General features: G+C 44.4%; 1 protein-coding gene across 4 annotated transcripts in view; it reads right to left on the bottom strand.

Annotated features, from left to right (window-relative positions):
* CMIP (c-Maf inducing protein) overlaps positions 1-24,021 on the bottom strand; it is a 148,301-nt gene that overhangs the window by 50,302 nt on the left and 73,978 nt on the right. For 3 of the 4 annotated variants that reach the window (XM_081920304.1, XM_081920303.1, XM_081920302.1), the window contains 2 exons: positions 11,350-11,475; positions 1,670-1,720 (listed from right to left, as the gene is read on the bottom strand). In XM_081920304.1, coding sequence (XP_081776430.1) covers positions 1,670-1,720; positions 11,350-11,475 — 177 coding nt within the window. Of the gene's footprint in view, positions 1-1,669; positions 1,721-11,349; positions 11,476-15,941; positions 15,981-24,021 lie in introns of those variants that run through there. The other variant, XM_081920305.1, reaches the window with a different exon arrangement.

The following is a 24,021-nucleotide window of genomic DNA, read 5'->3' as shown; positions in this document are numbered from 1 at the left end:
CCTGGTATTTTTCATGGTGCTGTTTTAAGGCTATTGTGGATATTTTTACTGCTGCGTTGTAAGGCCAAACTATATGTGACTATTATAATGTAGTTTGGTACTTTCTTTAACCAGCAACAGGTGCAAGCAAGGGAAGAGCTGTGCTGGCAGAGTGGGGAACCTCTTCTGGTATTGAATAAATGAGTTACTGGTTAACCTATACCAGTTGCTGGCATCTGCAAGTGGGGAGAGCTGCTGTTGCTTTCAGGTTCTGCTTGAGGACTTCCTGGAGACATCGAGTTGGCCACTAGGAGAACAGGATAGTCTTACTCCCAGGTAAATGGGGGTAGGATCACAACCACAGTCTCCTGAAAGGAGCTGAGGTCCTGATGCAGTCTAAGCCAGGAGTGAGCAGACTGTAGCTTGGTAAGGGGACTGGGGATCATAGCTCTTTAAGGGATAAACTAAAGTTCCCAGGATTCCCAGGAGTTGGGTGGGGGTGTGGAAATGCTTTCAATGTATGGGGTGATATTCAACCATGTTTTACACAGAATATAGCCACTGAAATTAACGGACCCATCACCATTTTCTCTTCCAGCTTCAAGCAGCTCAGTGTTTAGCGGAGGATGGAGGCTGTCTGGAAGACTTACGGAAAGGACCACATTCATTCCCCTGGACATTGTCTGTGGGCTGATGCCTTAAGACACATTCTCTGGAAACTCTCAGATTAATGTCCTGGCTGTGACGCTGCCCCCTGCTCTCTGAAACATGCCAGCCCTCCGCCAAGATAAACAGCTCAACCTTAACAACTCTTTGCTGGCAATAAAATGCCCGAATATAAAATACATTGGTCTTGATTTAAGGGGGCATGGGGGGAGGGCAGAAACTTGTAATGTTTTCTCCTATTATTAAATATAAGTGGGGCAGGCAGAGGCAGTTTAGGAAGCTTCTATGGAAGACCCAGTTCCTATTACATGGCTAATGTCTACAATGTAGGAGGATTAGTCTCCAAAAACAAGTGCCTCATCTGTGAAAAATGTCAAGCCTTTCTCCCCCCCCCTTTTTTTTTTTGGCTGTGCATCACTAAAATAATGCTCTCTTCCTCCTGAGTGACAGGAAGTTTCAAGGGAGGAGCCACTGATGGGGGTCAGGTTCACTATGGAAACATATGGGGTCTTGTAACATCTGTGTATTTGCTACAGGCTTGGTGCCAACAGCTGGCAAGGTCAGGCACTGTACAAGGGCCCTAGAAGGACCCTTCACTGACATGACCTGGCTGAACCACCACTCACCATCCTCCCTCCTGAGTTCTCCTGGGTAGCTGTTTTAGCAGTGGGGCAGGAGTTACTGCTTTTGAATGGGGACAGAGTTCAGTTCCCAACCACAGTGGCTGACTGCCTGGCTGCCATTTTAATTTACCCAACATCCAATGCCCTGACCTGCATATATATATAAAACTGCCTGTAGTTCTATAAAATCTTTACATTTCATAAATCTACAGATAGATGGAATGATCAGAATTTTAAAAACGCCACAGAATTCCAGCCATTACTTAAATAATACCATACACCAAATAAAAAATTACAATTCTGGTGAATCAATGTTAGTTTTGACCAGCAGAAGTGATCTGCTGCCCAACTTTGTTTTTGCATTAGTCCCTTATTCGATTTACAGAATACAAAGAGCTTACCTTCCATTGCAATGAATGAAACCACTGATCCCTCAGGTAACTGTTTGCAGCCTACAATATAAAGAAAGAGAGAGAAAACCAATGTAAATGCAAGCTTTAGATTCTACTAATGCTACACACCATTAAACCAAAGCACAAGCCAATCACTCACAGAGTTTTTAAAAGCTGGAAGCCACACAATTCTTTCATTTGGTTGAAACAATTACCCTTGCACGTCCACTCCTGGATTTCTGCTAGCTTCAGAACATGTCCTTTGCGTGCAGGAAGGACTGTTCTCTAAAAGCTCTGAGAGGAGACAATTCTTGCTTTGCATGTGATCACTTTCAAAGCCAGCAGTCAAGTAAAGGCGGAACTGCAGCACCAGCCTTTGCTATAGTTGTAAAACACTTCCCAGGCCTCCACGGCCACACTTACCCTTTCTAAAGAGCTGGCTACCATGAAATGCAGCTAATGCCCTTCTACCTCAACCTATAATACTTCCAATCCAGTGGAGCATAATTGTTTCTCAGCTACAATTCCAAGTACAACAGCAGTGGCAGCACGTTGGGTTATAGTCAATGATAGCCTTCTAATCCTACTCAGTGAGGAGACCCACTGAAGCTAATGAACACAACTAAGATAGGTTTATCAACTTCAATGGGTCTAACAGAACTTAGGAAACACTGTAAATGTTGGGAGTTAAATGGAAATGAAATGAAAAAAGTGCACCTATCACAATTTAATTTCAAACTTAAATGTATGCTAAATAAGCACAGCAACTCTTCACACAAGTGCTAACACCACAATCATCTTAGCATTGCTGATTTTAGTGAACCACTGGCTCTACTAAGATGCATGTAAGTAGAATTAAACTTATTGCATCTAAAATACACCAAATAATAAAAGCAAAGTGAGAACAGCACCCAAGAAATCAGCAGCTATAAACCCCATCCTACTGCTTAAAAACAGTAAGGACTTGTCCAAACCAGAATATGCTATGTGTTTACAGCTGTCTGCATCCCCATTTAATTTGCACAGTCCACATGATGCTACCCTCAAACAACACAAGACTGTGCTTTCCCCCTGTAAATTTGGGTGTAGCCAATACTGGCCTAGTCAATGCCACAATCCCTAGGGGTGGTGCCCACAGCAAAGAGGAACAGGAGCGTTGGTGTGTGAGAGAGGAGACAGGTGAAAAGACTGTCTGGGAGCACAGGGCAGCAGTCTTAGCACCCCCAGGATTGAGCTAGGCAGACAGAAGGTACATAACACATCTAGGAGTGATAGAGCAGGAAATGTTAGCTCTCTAGGAACAGCTGACTCCAGGATCAGGAAAAGCGTGGCCCATGGTGGTAGTATCCTGGCTTGAAATGTGATGCAGGGAGAAGGAAACTGGTAAAGTATGATCACATACTTACAAACATTTAATTTGCGCGATCTCAACCATATGCAGTTGAAGGCCTTGTGGTTGAAATCCTGCAAGTTAAATGCAAGCAAAACGGAAAGCTTAAAAGCTCTTTTTGTGCCAGGTTTTCCCAAGTATGGAAAGAGCTCTCTGCCTTACGTGGGGGTGGGCAAAGCCCACACAGAGCGCAGGCTCTGGAAAGCTAAGGATGCTCACACAGGGACAGTTTGTGTGTGTACTCATTTTCCTGTATGCACAGAGCCCTTGGAACTGAACCCCTGCATAAGATGATGCGGCCGTACTGTAGCTAACCTGATGCATCCCTGGGCCTGAGCAACATCAGAGAAGTCTGTGGAGAAGTGGGCTGGCTTGTGCAGACTTGGTGGGAAGCAGACCAAGAGAGCCCGGCATGCTACAGGCCCTCTGACAGATGAGCCGCATTGCTAGACTCCGCACTCCCACCGTGCTGCAGCGTCAACCTCTGTTGACATCTGTATTACTCAAGAGGACTGCGAGGAATGGTTTGTGCAGGGAATAAATTGTTACAAAGAACACAGTCATCTTTGCTACAGCGCCCTTTGCGTAAACCATCTTAACAGTTGCACTCTTCAACAACAACTAAAAGAGGGATGGGAGAGGGAGGGAAATCTGTTAGGAATCAGCAATACATTTTTGCACACAAGCTGCCTTTCTTTTGGTGTGCGGCCCGTTTGCCACATTTGCTGTAGCAACAATAATGTAGCTGTTTGTCCCACCACACACTACATTAGAAGTGGGCAGACATCAGGCTTGTGGGATCTACATTTAGGCTTAAATAACTCTGAGCACGGGGACTTACCGTATTTTTTGCCCTATAAGACGCACTTTTCCCCCTCCAAAAATGAAGGGGAAATGTGTGTGCGTCCTATGGGGCGAATGCAGGCTTTCCCTGAAGCCTGGAGAGCGAGAGGGGTCGGTGCGCACCGACCCCTCTCACTCTCCAGGCTTCAGAAAGCTCTCCGCAAGCCTTGGGAGTCCGCGGGAGTTCCCGTCGGGCTCCCTAGGCTTGCAGATAGCAGCCTGCATCTCAAAGCCTGGGGCGCGCTGCACAGTGCGCCCCGGGCTTCGGTTCCCCGACCTGGTTTGGAGGCTGGCGGCGGGGAGAAGCGCGCTTCTCCCTGCCACCAGCCCCACAAACTCGGGGGACAGCGGGAAGGCGGAACGCCGCCTTCCTGCTGCCCCCCGACCTGGTTTGGGCTTCAGGCAGATACCCGCAAGGCGTGGGAGCCCGGTGGGAAGTCATGCCGGTCTCCCAAGGTTTGCGGAGAGCTGCCTGTTCTGGGGTCGGGGGAAGCTCGGGCTTCCCCTGCCCCAGCCCTGTGCCTGGGGGGAAAATAATTTTTTTTCTTTATTCCCCCCCCCAAAAAAAAACCTAGGTGCGTCCTATGGGCAGGTGCGCCCTATGGGGCGAAAAATACGGTATCTTGAGTACCAGAACAGAATGGAGCTCCCAGTCCTTCGACATGCAAAATTCCACTGCAGGTTAGCCCAAGCTTTCCTCATTTACACAGGAGATTTGTCCACCAGGGAAAATAAGGCACTGCCCTTCCAAGCGCACTCTGCTCTCAGCCAGCCCCCCACATGCCTGCCTGCCTTCTACTTACAACCAATCCAATGGGTGGTACTGGCTGTCAGTTTCCTCTTCTTTCTGTGTTGCCTTTGTAGAATTCAGCAGAGAGCAAGAAGGGGACAAAACCAGAATTAGCTGACTCTGCCTGTCATTAGCTCTGGTTCCCCTACTGTTGGTCTCCCTGTCTTCTGCCCTATCAATCCCAATGGGGACGGATCTCCACATCTCATTTCAGCAGTGTAATTTATTGCCATTGTCTGAAATCCTCGCTGCTCTACTTGAAATCATCCAAGAATCTGAGTTATATTCAGATCTACCTCCCTCCTACTCCTGTATTAAATTATGGACAAGTTTAATCTGTGCAGCCTAAAAATTCCAAAGGAATGTACAGCAATAAATTTATTCATTTTCTTCTTCTATCATCATCATCACCATCAATATCTTAGGTTTCCACCTCTCCAGTTTCCCCACCAATATAATATTTCACCTGCCAGTTCCTGCATTTGCCAATTCTGTGCTGGTTTATATTTGTAACCTGCCTTAAATTTGTTGGTAGCAAAGCAACAGAATAAGAGAAAAAACAAAAGTCTTCAATTTAAAAAATGCCAAAAGCAATGTTGGATCATGAACTGTATGCAATTATTCTGTTTTGCCTATGAAACCTGAAAAACTACAAAAAGAGAAAAAACCAAGCTTTCAAGAGCAAGAAATAGACCCCTATATTTAGCAAACTATGCATCTCCTCTGACCTGTTTGCTTGGGCAAGCCGTGGTGCACTAACAGGTTTTGCACAACCCTTGTAATATAGTACTGTAAAGGATATTTACTATGCAAAGGAAGGAAATTCTGAAAGGTGGATATCAGGACTAGAACCTAAAATAGAAAACAGGAGCTAAAATAAGGGGACACAGAGATGAAGGTACATGCACGTAATTGTATTCTAATCTAGATAAACCTTTTCCCTGAATTTACCCTGGAAGATTCTTTTGACAAAATAATAAATAAATAAATTGCCATGTTCAAAAACCGATGAGCTACGTATTATCTGCAGCTATTGTTATGCTTATCAGGAATTTCTGTTCTGTTTGTTTTTCCTTCTGGGTATACTTGATTACCAGGAATAGACTTTAAAAAAATAGCAACACCATAGGGTATAACTCAGCCAAATTTAGAACCCAGTTTAAGCAAACACCCAAAGGGAAAAAACTGCAGGTTTGCTTTCTTTAAGCCCAGTTTTCTTCCTAAACAGCCCTGAAGCAAAAAGGTAAGTTCAACAACAACAACAACAACAAATCCTTAACATTTATGCAGCTTTTTCAAGTGTTCAAAATGAACCATATATATTATCTACAACAACCCTACATGGTACGTCAGATGTATTAGGCCTATACTGCAAATAGGATGCACACTCATCTCAGAATAGCCATACATGTGTGACTATTTTCCATGTCACAGGCACTTCCTCACCGCAAGGATCTACCTCCCTGTGTAAGGTACATTTGATAGCGAGAGGTGTATTTTACATAGCCATAGGAACCTAGGAAGTTGCCATAATAGCTAGTCATAACTTTGGTCTTTCCAGTTCAGTGTTCTCTAAACGGCAGTGGTTCTCCTGGCTTTCAGAAAGGGAACACTCCCAGTCCTAGCTAGAAATGCTGAAGATTGAATTTAAGACCATCTGCATGTAAAACAGATGCTCTACCATTGAGATACCACCCTTCCCGGAAGTCAGAACCCACCCCTAATACTATGTAAACTCACTATGTAATGGAATGTCATGTGGCACTTGTGGGGTCCATGGAGCAGCTCCCCCACCTTGCCAAGGCCTCTTATACAGTGGTACCTCGGGTTAAGAACTTAATTCGTTCTGGAGGTCTATTCTTAACCTGAAACTGTTCTTAACCTGAAGCACCACTTTAGCTAATGGGGCCTCCCGCTGCTGCTGCGCTGCTGCTGCGCGATTTCTGTTCTCATCCTGAAGCAAAGTTCTTAACCCGAGGTACTACTTCTGGATTAGCGGAGTCTGTAACCTGAAGCGTCTGTAACCCAAGGTACCACTGTATATGGGGAAGGTGTTATGACAGGAATGGCTGAAGAAGAGGGAAGATTGAGTTCTGTTGCACTCAGGTCCTGTTTGGGAGCTTATGAAACAGGCATCTGATTGGCTACTCTGAGAACAGGATATGGGAGAAGATGGGCCTTTAGCGATCCAGCAGCCAAACTCTTCTTAAGCTCTTACCTTGAGCTAGAGGGCCCAGTTCTCAGGAGTAGTAGACTGCTGGGGACAAAGTGCTTACCCGTGAGCAAGGCAAGGGAGGCAAGAAGTAGATATGACTAGAAACTTGCATATGAAGGGCAAGGGGAGGAGGTGATCAAAGAGAACTGAGGCCCTCTCTGATCAACAGAGAACCAGTAACACAATGTGGAGAAGGAACAACACCAAGCCTCTGAGGTTAATGTTCCTGAGATCATTTTATACCTACACTTGTGCCTAAGCTACAATAGCAAACCAAATTCAAGCCAGACTATTGGTTCATCTAGGTCAGGCATAGGCAACCTTGGCCCACCAGATGTTTTGGGACTACAATTCCCATCATCCCTGACCACTGGTCCTGTTAGCTAGAGGTTATGGGAGTTGCAGTTCCAAAACATCGGGCGGGTCGAGGTTGCCTATGCTTGATACCTGCACTTACTAGCAGTGACTTACCAGGGTTTCAGGCAGGAGTCATCTTCCCAGCCCTACCTGGAGATGCTGAGGACTGAACCTGGGAACATTTGCATGCTAAGAAGATGAGCTATGCTTCTTCCTCAAAATCGATTTTGTCACTTTTTAAAAAAAAAAAAAAACAACAACATTGAAATAGTCTAGTCCTTGAATCTAAAGTCTGATGTTTGTATTGTGTTACTACATCTTAAAATACAAATTGATTTCTTAAGAATTTGACCTCCCAAGTGTTTTAACACCACTATGTGTTAATCAGGCCACATGGACACAACTAACTTAGGCCCATTAATTTTAACGGGCCTACTCTGAGTAGAAATCAGTTGGCTTCAACCCAAAGCTTCTCTTTCTCTATCTCAGGGGTGAACCTCTTCCACCCCAAGGGCCTCATTCCCTTCCCAGCAACCTTCTTCAGTTGACATGACAATGGTGAGCAGAGCCAGAGGCAACAGTGCCAAGAGCAAGGCATGAAAATTGTACCTTTAAGGCCAGAAAGAAAAACCTGGAGGGCCTGAGGCTCCCGGTTCTTGAGATACATAGTGCACACACACTATGATGTATAGAGGAACACAGAATTCTGACTTGACGTCCAGAGTCTCACCCTTACCTTCCATTTTGCCACAGAGAAAGAGAAGCTGTGGCGTTCCTTGTCTAATATACCTTTGCCTAATTACCTTCTTCAATGTGTCATGGCTTAAATATAGCTTTTCCATCTGAATTCCCCAAGTAATTGGCTTCTATTTTAGTGCTCTACTCCTGGCTTGTCGAGCACCGGGATTCTATCCAGCAGAACCCACTTGCAAAGGGAAAACCCATTCTTTTAGCTGCATCCGCAGACGGTCACGCATCGCGGATCCAGACGCAACAGCTCTGAGTGAAAACATACGGGAGCAATTGTGTCTGTGCTGCGACGCCAGCTATTCCGTATGGGAGCCCCATTCAGCCTCTGCTAGAGGAGTCCAACATAAACATTCATGGCAGCCCAGAATCCATTCAGTTCCATTATCGGTGCTGATGAAACAATATTATGACCTCAGGTCCCCAAGAGGAAAACATCTGAGCAAATCATTCCTTTTCTGATGCCCATTTCTCACGACTGCTATTAATTTGCTTTCAGAACAACAGCAACAAAACACGGCCGTCCGCAGCAGATAAAAATCTACCAGGCCTGCCAAACTCCTTTTATACTTGGCCAGAGGCTTTGAATTAAAGGTTGTTTTATCGTTTTTCACCATAAACAGTCCCCTCCTTATCCCAACAACTCCCCTTTAAAAAATATCAAACTAGGGGAAAAAATGAGAATGCAGAAGGATAAGGATTTTTTAAAAAGTGTGAAATCATTATATAATCATTTTTAAAAAGTTATTTCCAAGTTATTCTGGAAATAACTTGGAGCAGATCTGGAATTTTAGTTCTTGACTACAATTGATATGTGAATGGTATTGAATGAGATGTTAAGAACTTAAGAGCTCTGCAGGATCAGGCCAGTGGCCCACCTAATCCAGCATCATCTTCTCACAGTAGCCAATCAGATGGCTGTGGGGTAAACTCACAAGCAGGACCTGAGCACAAGAGAAGTCTCCCCTCCTTCAATTTCCAGTGACTGTTCTTCATAAGCAGGGGTTGGAAAACTAAGGTCCGTGGGCCGGGTCAGGCCCAATTGCCTTCTGGATCCAGCCCGCATACAGTCCGGGAATCACTGTGTGGATTGGCATGAATCTGATTCAGATCGGGCTGCGCCATTCCCCCCCCCACACACACACACTGCGCCGCCGCCGCCTCCCTCTCTCCTCCTGGCTTCTCTACGCCCTGCCTAGAGGAGGAAGGGGGCTGGGCTTGGTTGAGTTGCAGTTGGCTGAGCGCCATTTTAAGCAGCGCCACTCCAGAGCCAGCCCTTTCATGCCGTTTATCGTCCCGCTGCCGCCGCCACCACCTGCCCCTGCCGCTCGCAAGAGCAGTCACCAGGGCTCGTCTGGTGCTGTGGAGAAGGGAGGGGAGAGTCGGTGGGGGATATGGCTTACCTTTTAAATTTAAAATGCATCTCTGAATTATATGTGGGGCCTGCCTGGTGTTTTTACATGTGTCCTTGCTTAAAAGTTTATGTTGATTAAAATCGTTCTTCATTTTAATTATTGTATTGTTTTTCTTGTGCACTACAAATACATTGTGCAGTGTGCATAGGAATTTGTTCTCCCCCCCCCTTTTCAAAATATAGTCTGGCCACCCACAAGGTCTGAGGGACAGTGGACTAGCCCCCTGCTGATAAAGTTTGCCGGCCCCTAAGATGCTTTTTCGGCTTCCCCAGAAGATAATTCAGAACACCAAGTATATGATCCTTGACAATATTTGATGAATGGTATGCAGTATTAACTAATATTAGATAACATCTGGTAATTGAAACTTGATAGTTATAGCATTTGACATGTTTAGGGGTGGAGATATTTAGACTGCCTGTGTGGGATGAGAACAATTTTGAGGGTAGGAGTGTTACATTTCCCTGGCATTCCCTTGACACTGAGCATGTCAAGGAGAAGGTCCCATCCTAATCTTTTCCCTGACCTGCTATGTCAGGGTGGGTGGAACCTCTGGGCTGTGGCCCAGTTACGTTTGGTTTTTTTAAAAAAGAAATTATTAAGTCTTTATTTTAACATCTCGAAATAAATGTTTACATAATACCATATAATCCATGAATTCCCGTGTTCCCTTTCCCTGGTTCATTTATTTAACTATTATTCCTGCATATTCTGCTATGTCCATTTTTGTCAGCTCTCCAATTTTAAATCTTATTAGTTAAACTGTTGAGGTGGCGCTGTGGGTTAAAGCCTCAGCGCCTAGGACTTGCCGATCGAAAGGTCGGCGGTTCGAATCCCTGCGGCGGGGTGCGCTCCCGCTGCTCGGTCCCAGCGCCTGCCAACCTAGCAGTTCGAAAGCACCTCCAGGTGCAAATAGATAAATAGGGACCGCTTACCAGCGGGAAGGTAAACGGCGTTTCCGTGTGCAGCTCTGGCTCGCCAGAGCAGCGATGTCACACTGGCCATGTGACCCGGAAGTGTCTCCGGACAGCGCTGGCCCCTGGCCTCTTAAGTGAGATGGGCGCACAACCCCAGAGTCTGTCAAGACTGGCCCGTACGGGCAGGGGTACCTTTACCTTTACCTTTAAGGTTACCAGACGTCCCCGTTTCCCGGGGCCAATCAGGATTGACTGGAATAAAAACAATATTCATTTTGATGACTGAAATTCTGCCAAGCAGAGAAAGCTTCATCCTGTGGTCTGTGGACCAGTTACTGGCAGGGGGGCATCCTCACGTGGCCCACAGCTTCCCCACCTGTCCCTGCCCATGCTCAGCAATGAGGGCTGGGGAAAAAAATTCCAGAGAGTCCAATGGAAAGATTTCTGCAAGAGTAACTGCTGCACATGCAGTGGTGTGACAGTCTTCTTGGAGACTGCAGCTGGGCAGGAAAAGCAAAAGTCTGAGTGAATGAATAGGTATATGTGTGCTTGTGTACAAGCAAGAGAAACTATAGAGTGTGTGGGGGGGGGAACTATAGAGTGTGTGTCCTGTGCATGAAACAGATGTGCAGATGTGTATGAATATATGGATATGTGCTGTGTAAGGGATGGGGTGCATGTCCCAACTCTGTTCACTTTCACACTACCCTCTTCATCAATTTAGGAATTCAAACTGAATGGTCGAAATCATCTTTGTTTAATGGCAAACTCTTTCTCCACCAGCCACAAATAGATGTTTACTAGGTACTATTATCTCAGGGCAACCAAAATCTTCCCCAAAGGGTCAAAAAGCTTTCTCATCCTGGCAAAACAAATCTGTTAGTAAGTAACAAAAGCCAATCACAGGCAATGATCATCAGTTCATCCTCGTATTCACCAAACAGAGAAATTGAATTCAGCACTGGAAAGCAAGGAGCAGGGGTTGTTTTGTTTTTGTTTTTTGTGGTTACTGTACCTGCAACAAGACTGTGCCTCCAGGGATCGTGAGCTGTAAACAATACTTAGGGGCATTCTCCCAAGAGAGCAGCTGAACATCTTCAATTGAGCTGTAGGAAATTGAGTTTTCCATGTACCCGGTTGGCTGCAGGAAAAACAAATGAGATAAAAGAGATTTAGCTTAGCACATCAAGAAGAAGAAGAAGAAGTTGTTGTTGTTCGCAAATAGGGTTTAGTCATGAAAAATATAGTTCTTTGCAAGAAACCATTTGCCCAAATCAATGTGAAAGAGAAACATAAGAAAAGGTTTATGAAGTATTCTACTATTTTATACTTGTTGGGGGAGGGGATGAACAAAGTTGCCCCATCTCTGCTAACTAAGCAACAAACACAGACATACATGCTAAGTTTAGGTAGGGGTAGCACTGGTGAAGCAACACAGCCTGTCTTCATTTACAAGCAGGGTATGAAAAGAACAGGAAGGACTATGTGTCAGTGCTAAGAAATCACTGATTTATTACGCGTATGAATCTTAGCAATAGTTAAAATGCCCCAAGACTCACAACCAAATCTTGAATATCTCAAAAGGGGGGGGGATCCTTTGATGTTTATTTGGGATTAGCAAGTAAGTGGTGCAAAGTGTCCTGTGCATGTCCCACTGGATCTCTTCCCTCCTGTTTTTGTCCCACCGTTACAAAGCAGCAGGATCACCAGATAGCCAAACATTAAAGTTGTCAGCAAGTCTTAGGCATCCGAAGATGAATCCCATCCACTCGGCAGAGATCAGCATTTGCACATGTGGCAGGCGGCTTCGCGATTTATATTCGGAAGCCAAGGCAGCCCGGGTGCAAGCTGCAGCCCCTTCCACATCAGTGCAAACCATGACATCTTTGCAAGCAGGTGTGAGTCACAATTGTTAAAAAAAAATGCAGTTAAACATAAAAGTAGGACCTTGGTGTGCAAGCAAGGCTTGGCCCAGGAAGGTGGTAAGAAATGCACAGATACCTTCCGAATTCCTCCAATGTATACATACAGTTGCCATCACAGTGCCCATGGATGCCCATGCGCCCTCAGAGGCCTTCCCTGGTGCCCACAGGGTCCCAGCCCCAACCAAGGTTAATTTCACCCCAATACACTCTCCACATTAGCCTTGGAAAAAAGTGCAAATACTTTCCCCACCAACCATAGTCAGTCCTGTGAGAAACTCGCCAACCAAAAGCTATAGTGTTGGACACCATTCTAACTCGAGGCAGAAATCCTACAGCAGAATAAGGTGATAGGATCTTGAAGTGTGCGAGATGGACTGTGCAACAGGTGGGAGAGGTCATTGCTTAATGAAACGGTTTCCTTGGAAACAGAAAGCTAGCATACCAGAATGAAAAATTATAGCCTAGTCCAGTGTTTCCCAACCTTGTGCCTCCAGATGTTTTTGGCCTACAACTCCCATCATCCCTAGCTAGCAAGACCAGTGGTCAGGGATGATGGGAGTTGTAGGCCAAAAACATCTGGAGGCACAAGGTTGGGAAACACCCTAGTCGACTGGGAACTGTAGTGTAAAAACCCGAAGGGCACCAGGCTGCGCTATGTTGTTATGGCACGGATAGAAAATCCCTGCTGAAATACCACTGATATTTAAAGACACACAACACAGTATCATATTTTTACTTTTGAGAGGCTATGGTAGTTTTTATTTTGGGGGTGGTTTTTTGTTTTTCTGCATCACATAATTTCTTCCTGGCTTGAGAACCTCTTAAGTGGTATTTCCTAAATAATATTTTTTTGTGTAATTTCCGTATTTGCACACAGTGTATGGGAAAAAAGGTGGGGAAAGAAAGGCACCTTATTTTCCTCACTTCCTTCAAACAAAGGCAACTGTTTTGCAGGAAGCTGGATAACCTTCTGTTTATTCATTTACCCACAATATCATTCCACTCTTGCGATTGAAGTCCCAGGGGTTTCTCCTGATAACCAACGTCATATACAACCTGCTAGAGAGCAATTATCTCGTTCTCACAGGAAGCCAGAGACCCAAGATCCTTTGGTGATCAATGGTTGCAACATTACAAACACTGAAGAATATAAAAGCAGCATGCTTAGGGTCTGCTTTGCTCAGGAGATGTTATCTAAAAACATAAGAGCACCAGGAGGCAATAAATACCAATGGAACATTTCTGGGAGGGGGAGCATTTTCCCTTTCGTCTAATGAGTGCCTCGAATGATACCCGCTCTCTCAAACTTTAAAAAGTAATTTAGGCTGCCAGGAGTTTGATGAACAAGTTGGCCCCAAGACTGCAAAGTCCATATAGAATGCTCAAGATGAGAAGTGATTTGTATTTGCAGTATTTAGGAAACAAAGGAGATATATACTTCAGTGTAGCTGGCTTAAATTGCCATCTCTGATGCATTTTCATGCGGTCCCATAGAGACCATGATGAAAAACACATGGAATTGTCAAAGAACTGGAGTGTTCTTATAGGCTTCAACTGTGAGGTGACATGGCAGGTTGTTTTATTTGTTTGCTTGCTTACTTATTGCAGACACTTTACTGCTCCCCTATCATTTTGCTGCTGCACTGAGCTAAACTATGGTTTGGGCTCACCATTTAGGTCTCCCAAACAAACCCTAAGAATTTAGCAAACCCAGAACAAACCTATGGGTTGAATCTCATGCCAGTCCTACTCAAGAGTAGACCCACTAAACTTAATAGACATGTCTAACTTAATTTCAGTGTGTCTACAGACCTCCCAGATTCAAGAACAAAGCCACCTTTGATGCACACACACAACCCTTCAATAAGGGACATTGATTCAAACCACTCTCCCACTCCTATGTACTTGTTGAGCAGTGCTCAAGATGGATCCTGTGCCAGAAACAGTTCGAGCTAAAGGAAAACCTGTGGATCTGAATCAAGCACAAACTAGTTCTGATGCCTAGGAATGGCAATGCCAATCAGCATGAATCATTGTGCTTTCATAAACAAGTAACCCAGGCAGTAAGCAGTTAGTGCGTGTGTGCTTTCCTTAAGTAAATGCAACCAATGAAGAAGCAACTGTACTGTATGAGCTTTTGAGATGCTCCACACCAAAACGTATCTACTGAACAACAAAATTCTGCAGGGCTAAGAAACTACAAAAGATAATAGAGAGAAAGAGATAGAAGGGAGTTTCCAGATCATTTGCTACACGCAGAAATGCAGAACGACTTCCAATGAAGGAGAGCAAAAGACAGGGTAAAATTTTAAGGGAGTTTCACACTCACAAGATTAACTGACAGCTAGTGTGCTATGATGAGCAGGCTGTCAACCTGCAACTGAATTCTAGGTTCATATCTCAGCTATGAAGCTTACTAGGTGGTCTTGCCCAAGTCTCAGTCTCTCTCTCTCTCTCTCTCTCTCTCTCTCTCTCTCTCTCTCTCTCTCTCTCTCTCTCTCTCTCTCACACACACACACACACACACACACAGCATGTTAAGTGTGCACTTTAACCACTGAGAAATGATCTCCTTCCTTTTTAATAAGCTAACGTATTTTCCACATGTTTAGTTTAGCTAACTGTGTGTTTGTTTTTTAAAAGAAACACTTGCATTTCTTTCAGTTTCAGAAAGATTTATAAATTGTTGACATATACATCTTTGTTGCTTTGAGGCCAAGGGATGTCTTTGGCTCATGACAACCGCAATGCCAAAAGATTGCGTAAATCATAGACTTGGAATCTGTGTGATGTGCTTGATACCGAAGTGGAACAGCCAGCCTCTTTTTCCTTAGAATTATTCCAGGAAGTAGCAACAGTATAGACACAGAAATTCTGTCCAGTTGTTTCCATGGAAAGTTAAAGAAATGAAGAAACAGGATATCTGATATGAATGAGTCCTCCACAGTAGTGATTTCAGCCTTTCCAGATCAACGACCTGCCTCTAACTCCATCCGGAACCCATATTTATTTATTTATGTTATCTATCTATCTATCATCTATCTATCTATCATGCAAACACACACACACACACACACACACACACAGAGAGAGAGAGAGAGAGAGAGAGAGAGAGAGAGAGAGAGAGAGAGAGAGAGATTCAGTGCTCTCTTTTTTGGTAAAAAATGAGGTACTAATACCGCTCATGCCAGGGGGAAGCAAAAAAAAAGAATTATAAATACAAGAGGTGACCATTAGGAGCATACCTAAGCCCACCCCAACCCATTACACCCCACCCCCATTTTGCCCTCATCTGGATCCAAAAGGACCCATGTGTTAATTGGATGTGAACAAAATGGTTGCCGCCTGTAATTATATCTCTCTGCCGGTCTACAAATCTTGTTCTGTCTCTGTCTCTTCTCAGTCTTCCATTTTTTAATTTGCAGTATTTATAGCCTGTCCTGAAACAAAAGTCCTAAGCATGGAGCACAACAAGAAATAAAACAATATTTAAAATTGGTTAACAACAAATGTATAATTACAGAACAAGAAGAGCTGCAAGGTTTAAAAGAGGAAGACATTGTAAAAGGCCTTGTATATTTTAAAAAATACTGTATTTTTAAAGATTTTTAAAATATTAAACACCTTTTTTTAAAAAAAATTAGAAACACTATTGGATTAGGTGTAAAGCATGGCAACTTGCCCAAGACCATCCAGAGAATTTCATGGTCTCCCCAATCCAAATCCAATGCTGTAGCACTAAGACAGGGAATCTCAGGCTTGTGGCTGAATGTGGCCTTCCAGGCCTCTCTCTATTTAGCTTTCGGGACTATTCCCAAGCTATGCTGTTTCCCTGGACACACCTCTGTAACTTCCCAGGCCCTGCTCTGCATAGGGCATCCTCCTCAAGTGCTTTTGCCTAGCTGTTATGCTTTGCTGAATGGAGATGTGTGCTTACATAGAAACCCCTGGCTTTTGCATGACTGGAAAGTAGCTACTGTACACATGCTTACTCTGCCCACTTTTGTCCCTGGTGCCAGCCACCCTTGGCATGTGGCCCCTGGAAGGTTGCTCCTGAGGGCCCTCAGGCTGAAAAGGGTCCCCCAGCCCGTGCCCTAATGGCTCCTGTGACCACACTGGTTTTCAAGAAGAGCTGAATAGAGACAAAGACGTTCCTGGAAAAACCAAGGTCTCCAGATATTCAATATTGAATTAAGAGATCGAAATCATACCCATCACATTTAAAGTGGCTACAAATATGCATGTCTATTCCACCATAAAGCCCAAAAAACCCCAGTTAATTACATAGCCATGTCCACAAGTGGGATATCTATGTAACTTCCTGTCTATGTAACTTCCTGAGCCAGTAGGTCTGGGAGGAATGTAACAGTTAAGGTGCTTTAAAACCATACAGAAAGGTGGAATTTGATACACATATTGTCCAAGTTATCCTGTACTCTGGGGTAGCCAACATGGTGCCCCCCCCCAATGCTCTTGGACTGGAACTCCCAACATCCCTGACCATTTGCCAATGGTGTTTCAAATACATGCAATTTCACTTACATGTGCAGTGCCTTGAAACGTAACCCCTGCGTAAAATGGAAGTTGCCTGTATACCTGTTTAATATTTTAGCTCCACCTTTCAAAAGAATAAAAGTGCTTAAGTTTATGCTGATTGTTATAGACTACCTTTGGCCTTCTCGGTAGTGGTGCCCGCCCTGTGGAATGTCCTCCCATCAGATGTCAAGGAAATAAACAACTATCTGACTTTTAGAAGACATCTGAAAGCAGCCCTGTTTAGGGAAGTTTTTAATGTCTGGTGTTTTATCGCTTTATCATTATTATTATCATTAATTCTGTTGCGAGCTGCCCTATTGATTGTATCTTCCCTCCCCCTCTCCTCTTGCTGATCTTAGTCATAGTTTCCCGATGACTTGTTCGGATACTAAGGAAGCTGAGCTGTTTGTTCAAGAGTCTAAAAGATCACTGCATCACAGAATGTCTGCCCCATGCAGGAGTTGAAAGAAAATAAAAAATCTAGACAAGGAAATGGGACAGCCAGTCCCAGAAATGTGCAAGTTCAGAAATACAGATGATGCAACAGGACTTCAACCTGATGTTGTAAGAGTTCTTTCAAGTGGAGAAACTCTATAATCATGAGCATTGATGATGCAAACAATTATTGGATCCAGACTAACTCGCTTTCACTTAGTTCCAAATGAACTCAATGGGGCTTCAGCTAAGCCATGGCTGACTTGTCCCATTAATTTTAAAGGGGCCAAAGTTCAATGGGCTTAGCCAGTTTCCAACCCAATTCCTGTAGACTCAATAGGGCTAACATTAACAGCTGACCTCAGTGAATTAGTCTAATCTCTTGTGAAGTCATCTATACCAGTGGTCATCACAACATTTAGTGGTAGTATGTTCCAGAAGACAATTATGTATTGAATATAGGAGTACACTCCCAACCCCGCTGAATCTCTTGCCCATCAGTTTTGCCAGATGTTCCTGAATTATTAGGCACTATGGGGGCAGGGAAAAGGGACGCGGGTGGCACTGTGGGTAAAACCTCAGCGCCTAGGGCTTGCCGATCGCATGGTCGGTGGTTTGAATCCCCGCGGCGGGGGTGAGCTCCCGTCTTTCGGTCCCAGCTCCTGCCCACCTAGCAGTTCAAAGCACTGCTAAGTGCAGGTAGATAAATAGGTACCGCTTTATAGCGGAAAGGTAAACGGCGTTTCCGTGTGCTGCACTGGTGCTGGCTCGCCAGAGCAGCTTCGTCACGCTGGCCACGTGACCCGGAAGTGTCTCCGGACAGCGCTGGCCCCCGGCCTCTTAAGTGAGATGGGCGCACAACCCTAGAGTCGGACACGACTGGCCCGTACGGGCAGGGGTACCTTTACCTTTACCTTATTGGGGCAGGGGGAGCCTCCCTTGCCCATTTCCTTTAATATTGTGTCTATTACAGTATAAGCCTGCAGGCAGGCCCTGTCTTATGCTTTTATCAAGAGATAGGCAATTTCACTCACAGACACACCAATGTTATTGGACGACAACTGCCACCATTGTTGAACAATGGCCATACCAGTTGGGGCCGATGAAAGATACAGTCCAAAAACACCTGGGCCCAAAATCAAAGGGCCAACTGGCCCAGCATTCCTTCTGCTGCCTCCTTCACCAGAACGAAGCAGACAGGCAGCTTGGAAATCCAATCTCCATTGTCCTGATGGGGCCAGCTGGCCCATTTTGTTCACTTTCATCTCTATATACAGCCTCATACATTTTTAGGCGCTTTGTAAGGTGGTAACTGTCATCAGGAAAAAATACCTAGAATATCCCTCACAGAGGTAGTCCTTGCCAAAGCCCTGTATTCCCAGGGAAAGAAAACAAGGGAGCGGGGGAGAGCGAGAAAAAGACAGCTCTTTATCCTCACTCTCAAATTGTACAGTAACAAGAGGAGCAAAAACAAACAGAGTTAGGCTGGATTCCCATGGCGACAACAGGCTATTTCATCTGCTTTGTACTTGGGGGCTTCTGTGGCAACAAATGCAAAAAAGCTGAGGCCAGCAAACCTTTGCAAACCTTTGCTTGCTTGGGAGTCATCTAGCTTAATATCATCCCGGATGAAAAAGGGATATGAAATATGGAACGCCACCTTTATTTTCATTCCTTGCAAAACTGACAAACGCGAAGGATTAGGGATGGGGAAATAGGTTGCTTTTGCTTCCTCTGTTTCTCATCCAAATGGTTTGATTCTGAGAAGGGATTTAAATGCAGATCTCCACACTTCTGAATCAGTTTTGAGATGATGATGATGATGATTATTATTATTATTCAAAGTCCTCATGAAAATTTATCAGTCAATAAACACATTTTTGCAAAGCAATTTCCCCCAATATAATGCATTTTTGAATGTTGTTTCCACTACTACATGCATGTACAGTGGTACATCAGGTTAAGTACTTAATTCGTTCCAGAGGTCCGTACTTAACCTGAAACTGTTCTTAACCTGAAGCACCACTTTAGCTAATGGGGCCTCCTGCTGCTGCCACGCCGCCGGAGCATGATTTCTGTTCTCATCCTGAAGCAAAGTTCTTAACCTGAAGCACTATTTCTGGGTTAGCGGAGTCTGTAACCTGAAGCGTATGTAACCCGAGGTACCACTGTATATGCACACTTTACCCTAGCGTATGCATTACTTGACCAGAAATTTGCTATGCAAAATTAAGAGAAGTGTGAATTTGGAAGGATGGCTATGTTTCAGTTCTTGTATTGCATCAGAAAGTGTGAATTAAGTAGGTTGGTCTTTATTTATTAACTGAATTGAATCCCTCCCTCCCATCCCTAGCCAAGCCCAATGTTGGGGCCAGCTGCCTAATTCTATACCAAGAGTTGCCAATGTGCCCCCCCCCCCGATGTTGTTAAACATTAGCTCTCATAAGACCCAGCTAGTATGGGTGTCTGTAAGGGATCATGGGAGCAATATCTGGACAACACCACATTGGCTATCCCTGATCTGTCCCTGGTCGGGGACAGAGGGTGGCGCTTGGGGGGGAATTGTCATTGCGTCACTCCTTGCTGTGTGGAGTGCCTCAGGGTGCAATACTCTCCCCGATGCTTTTTAACATCTTTATGCACCCCCACGCCCAGCTTGTCCGGAGTTTTGGGCTGGGTTGCCATCAGTATGCTGATGACACCCAACTCTATCTGTTGATGGATGGCCATCCTGACTCGGCCCCAGATACACTGATCAGATGTTTGGAAGCATGTGGGAGCCGGTTGAAGTTAAATCCTTCGAAGACAGAGGTCCTTTGGCTGGGACGGGACGATATGGGATTGGGGGGGCAACTCCCAACTCTCTAAAAACATCTTGCGGGGGTGCAATTAGTGCCAGCACCGTCCGTTAAGAGTTTGGGTGTAATCTTTGACACCTCCCTTTCCATGGAGGCGCAGATTGCAGCTATAACAAAGGCGGCATTTTTTCATCTCCGCCAAGCTAAGCAGTTGGCTCCTTACCTCTCTCGCCCTGACCTAACCACTGTGATCCATGCGACGGTCACCTCCAGACTGGATTATTGTAACTCGCTCTACGTGGGGCTGCCCTTGAGACTGACCCAGAAACTCCAGTGGGTGCAGAATGCCGCGACGAGACTCCTTACGGGGTCCTCGCTGCGAGATCACATTCACCCAGTGCTATACCAGCTGCACTGGCTCCCGGTGAAGTACAGGATCAGGTTTAAGGTGCTGGTTTTAACCTTTAAAGCCCTATACGGCCTAGGACCCTCGTACCTACGGGACTGCCTCTCCTGGTATGTCCCACAGAGGAACTTACGGTCTTCAAATAAAAACATCTTGAAGGTCCCAGGCCACAGAGAGGTTAGGCTGGCCTCAACTAGAGCCAGGGCTTTTTCAGCTGTGGCTCCGATCTGGTGGAACGCTCTGTCACAAGATACTAGGGCCCTGCGGGACTTGACATCTTTCTGCAGGGCCTGCAAGACAGAGCTGTTCCATCAGGCCTTTGGTCAGGACACAGCCTGACTCCCTCCTTTGACAATCTTCGCAGAGCTCTGGCCCAGTGGTTGCCATTAGTTTGATTTGAGTTAATTTTATAATGAATAATTTTGGTATGCTGTACTATTTTATTGTTGTTAGCCGCCCCGAGCCCGGCTTCGGCTGGGGAGGGTGGGATATAAATAAAATTTATTATTATTATTATTATTATTATTATTATTATTATTATTATTATCTACATCATTCTACATATGGTGATCAAAACTGCAGCTGCTCTTTTGAATGCTTGGAAACAAAACTTAGGGGCTCTTGAGTTTTTGTGGTGTGGAAGAACAGAAACTGAATGTTACACCTCTTGCCACAGTGTTCTAAATGTTTTGATTCTGAGGAGGAGGAGAAAAACCCCTACATTTTGGAGAAGAGATGTACAACAATGTCCTAAATCAGCTTCCAACCCTGCTCTACATATTTTGAAATTGTAATTGCAAAGCAATTCCAGTGGGATATGTTGCCAGACATCATTTCTGGTTCTTCTGCTTGCCTAGCACACATATTTTATTTATTTTATCTCATTGCTGCATTTCCTGGAAAGGAGTTCAAGGTGATGAGGTTATTTCATGTTTATCCTCACATCACCCCGGCAAGGTTGTCCAAGGCCAAAAAGCAAGCTCCATTTATCTATATTTCTGTTCTTGTATGCTGCTTTTTGTTAGATGCCTGAAGTAAGCCAATGCTGCCCCTCCTGTTCTCTCCTTCCCCTCTCTCTTTACTGTACTTGTAATATTTTGCTGCTGCTGCTGCTAATGCAGCAAACCTCGCCTCCTCTCTGCCTTGCTCTGAGGAATGGAAAGAGGATCCTTCCTCAGAGTGAGGCATTTGTGAGAGGAAGCCTTGGAGGATGCCTAAACCCACCACTGCTTTTTTTCCAGGGTGGCAAGACGTTTCTTTTAAAATTTATTTAAAAACTTAAAGTTGCTGTTAAACCACCACCTCAGCACCTGCCACCTGGGGCAATCGCCTCATTTTGCTTAGTGAGTGCACCAGCCCTGGTTTTGAATCAAAGTCTCCTGGGTATACAACTGATGCTATGCACTACCAGTGACAGATGTTGGGGCCTCAAATTTCAGACGCGCCCTGTGTAATACCAAAATTTGGTGCTCACTGCCTCTTGCCTTCCGTTCTACATCAAAGTTGTGGTGTCCCTGAGGCATTGTGCCTAGTGCAACTGAACTGGTTGGACTCCCCTGAATCTGCCTCTAGCACTATCCTGCTAGCTCATTAATATCAACCCCTTGGTTAACTACAGTCGTATCTCGGAAGTCAAATGGAATCCGTTCTGGAAGTCCGTTCAAATTCCAAAACATTCAGAAACCAAGGCGCGGAACCCACGTCGGATGTTCGGGTTCCAAGGAACATTCGCAAACCAGAACACTCACTTCCAGGTTTGCAGCGTTTGGGAGCCAAAACGTTCAAGTCGCAAGGCGTTTGACTTCTGAGGTACAACTGTATTTACATTAGCCCAAGCCCCTTGCAGAACTTGAGAGTATAAATTATGAAATTTATATAAATTATAATTATTAATTTTATAACCAGCCTTTCATTTCAAAAGGAAAGACTGAGGTGGTTCACAAAGAAATGAAATCCAACAGCAAAATAGGTATCTGTAGAAGTGTGCATGCACACGAAAGCTTATACCAAAACAAACTTAGTTGGTCTGTAAGGTGCTATTGGACAATTTTAATTTTTTTATTTTTATTTTGACTGCGTCATACCAACACGGCTACCTACCTGAAGTAAAATAACAAGTAGAATAAATCAAATGATAAAAAATTCTGATACGTGCAATTATAACGCACAGTAAAACAACTACATTAAATGATTAAAATATATGTAATAAACAAGTTCATGAAAACAGCATCACAGTTAAAACAACCATCAAAAAATAAAATCAGGGAAAAGCTTATCTAAACAGGGTGCGTCTACAAAAAAAATGACAGAATACTAATAGTGATGTGGGGCCTCTCATATTTAAGTAGGTAGTGCATTCCACAATACTGGTGCCACTATGAAAAAGCTGGTCCCCATTTAACACAAGCTGATAATAACCGGGCCATGGCAATACGCCACCTGCTCCAAGTTCTGAAGATGGGGTGGATTCAAAATCTAGGCTAGCAGTAGAACACCTACATTGCGTGCAAAAGATCCCAGGTTCAAGCCCTGGCATCTCCAGCTGGAGTGAGAGAAGATTCTTCTCCAACCTGCAAAGCAAATCTGTGTGTAGACAAATAGTGAACAAGATGGAATTAAATGACTCAGTAGAAGGCAGGTGCCTATGTTCTGAAATCTAAAGAAAAATGAGTGATTTGTTGTGGTTGTTTTAAGGAAGTTGGAACTAATATCCTCTATGCCACACCCTGGCTTCTGGCACAGTGCAGTTAAGATGCTTTTAGAGCCGACAATGTAAGAATAATCAATGAACATTCCTGGCTTTGCTAATTGCCAGAATGAAGGCCAACAGGCAACCTTCCCATTGGCTTCAACCTAAGAAAAATCACAAGCAGTTTGGGTCACAAAGGGCCACTATTCTGTGTGTATATACATATAATATATATTTTTATATTCTGAGAATGCTGCAAAATAAGTTTAGTCCATTTCCCTCTCACTCTCAATAATCTGTGGTTTGGCATTAACTGCAGTGGCTGTTTCTTGGGGAGGAAAGAAAGATTTGCATATAGTAATAATAATAGTAATAATAATAATAACTGGATGACCCGTTTCTATCAATTAGTCGCAAGGATCAAAAGCCCAATTGTCGTATATTTAGGATGTGTGGATTAGAGTGTACTTGCAAGCCAACCCACAGTCAAATTGCATCAGCTAAATAGGGTCAAACGGGGTCAGCAAGGGGTTGGGAAAATAAATTGGGAAGGTGTGGGCAACAGTCTCTCAAATTTCAATACAGTATAGCGAGTCATTATGATGGCACATCTGTCTTGAAACCTGCGCTGTCATGATCAATGCTAGCAAAATCATACTGTATTTATATAGGGTGTATTAAAGCCATGCTAGATGCCTGCAGCCAACATCCCCCCCCCCCAAATAACTGGGCTGGTTAGTCTTTACTGCTATGTAATAATTATATTAGAAGATGGTGCAGAGTTATGGGCTAAGAGAATATGCTGTCAACTAGGAAGTCTCCAATTCAAAGGCTACCCCTGCTATTAACATTGAGGTGGGCTTATGCTAACTGTTTTCTTTTAGCCTCCATCCCTCCC

The sequence above is a fragment of the Podarcis melisellensis genome, assembly GCF_964234715.1.
Source record: "Podarcis melisellensis genome assembly, chromosome: 8".
In the NCBI taxonomy this organism is placed as follows: domain Eukaryota; kingdom Metazoa; phylum Chordata; class Lepidosauria; order Squamata; family Lacertidae; genus Podarcis; species Podarcis melisellensis.
This window is presented reverse-complemented; position numbering and strand designations above follow the sequence as displayed.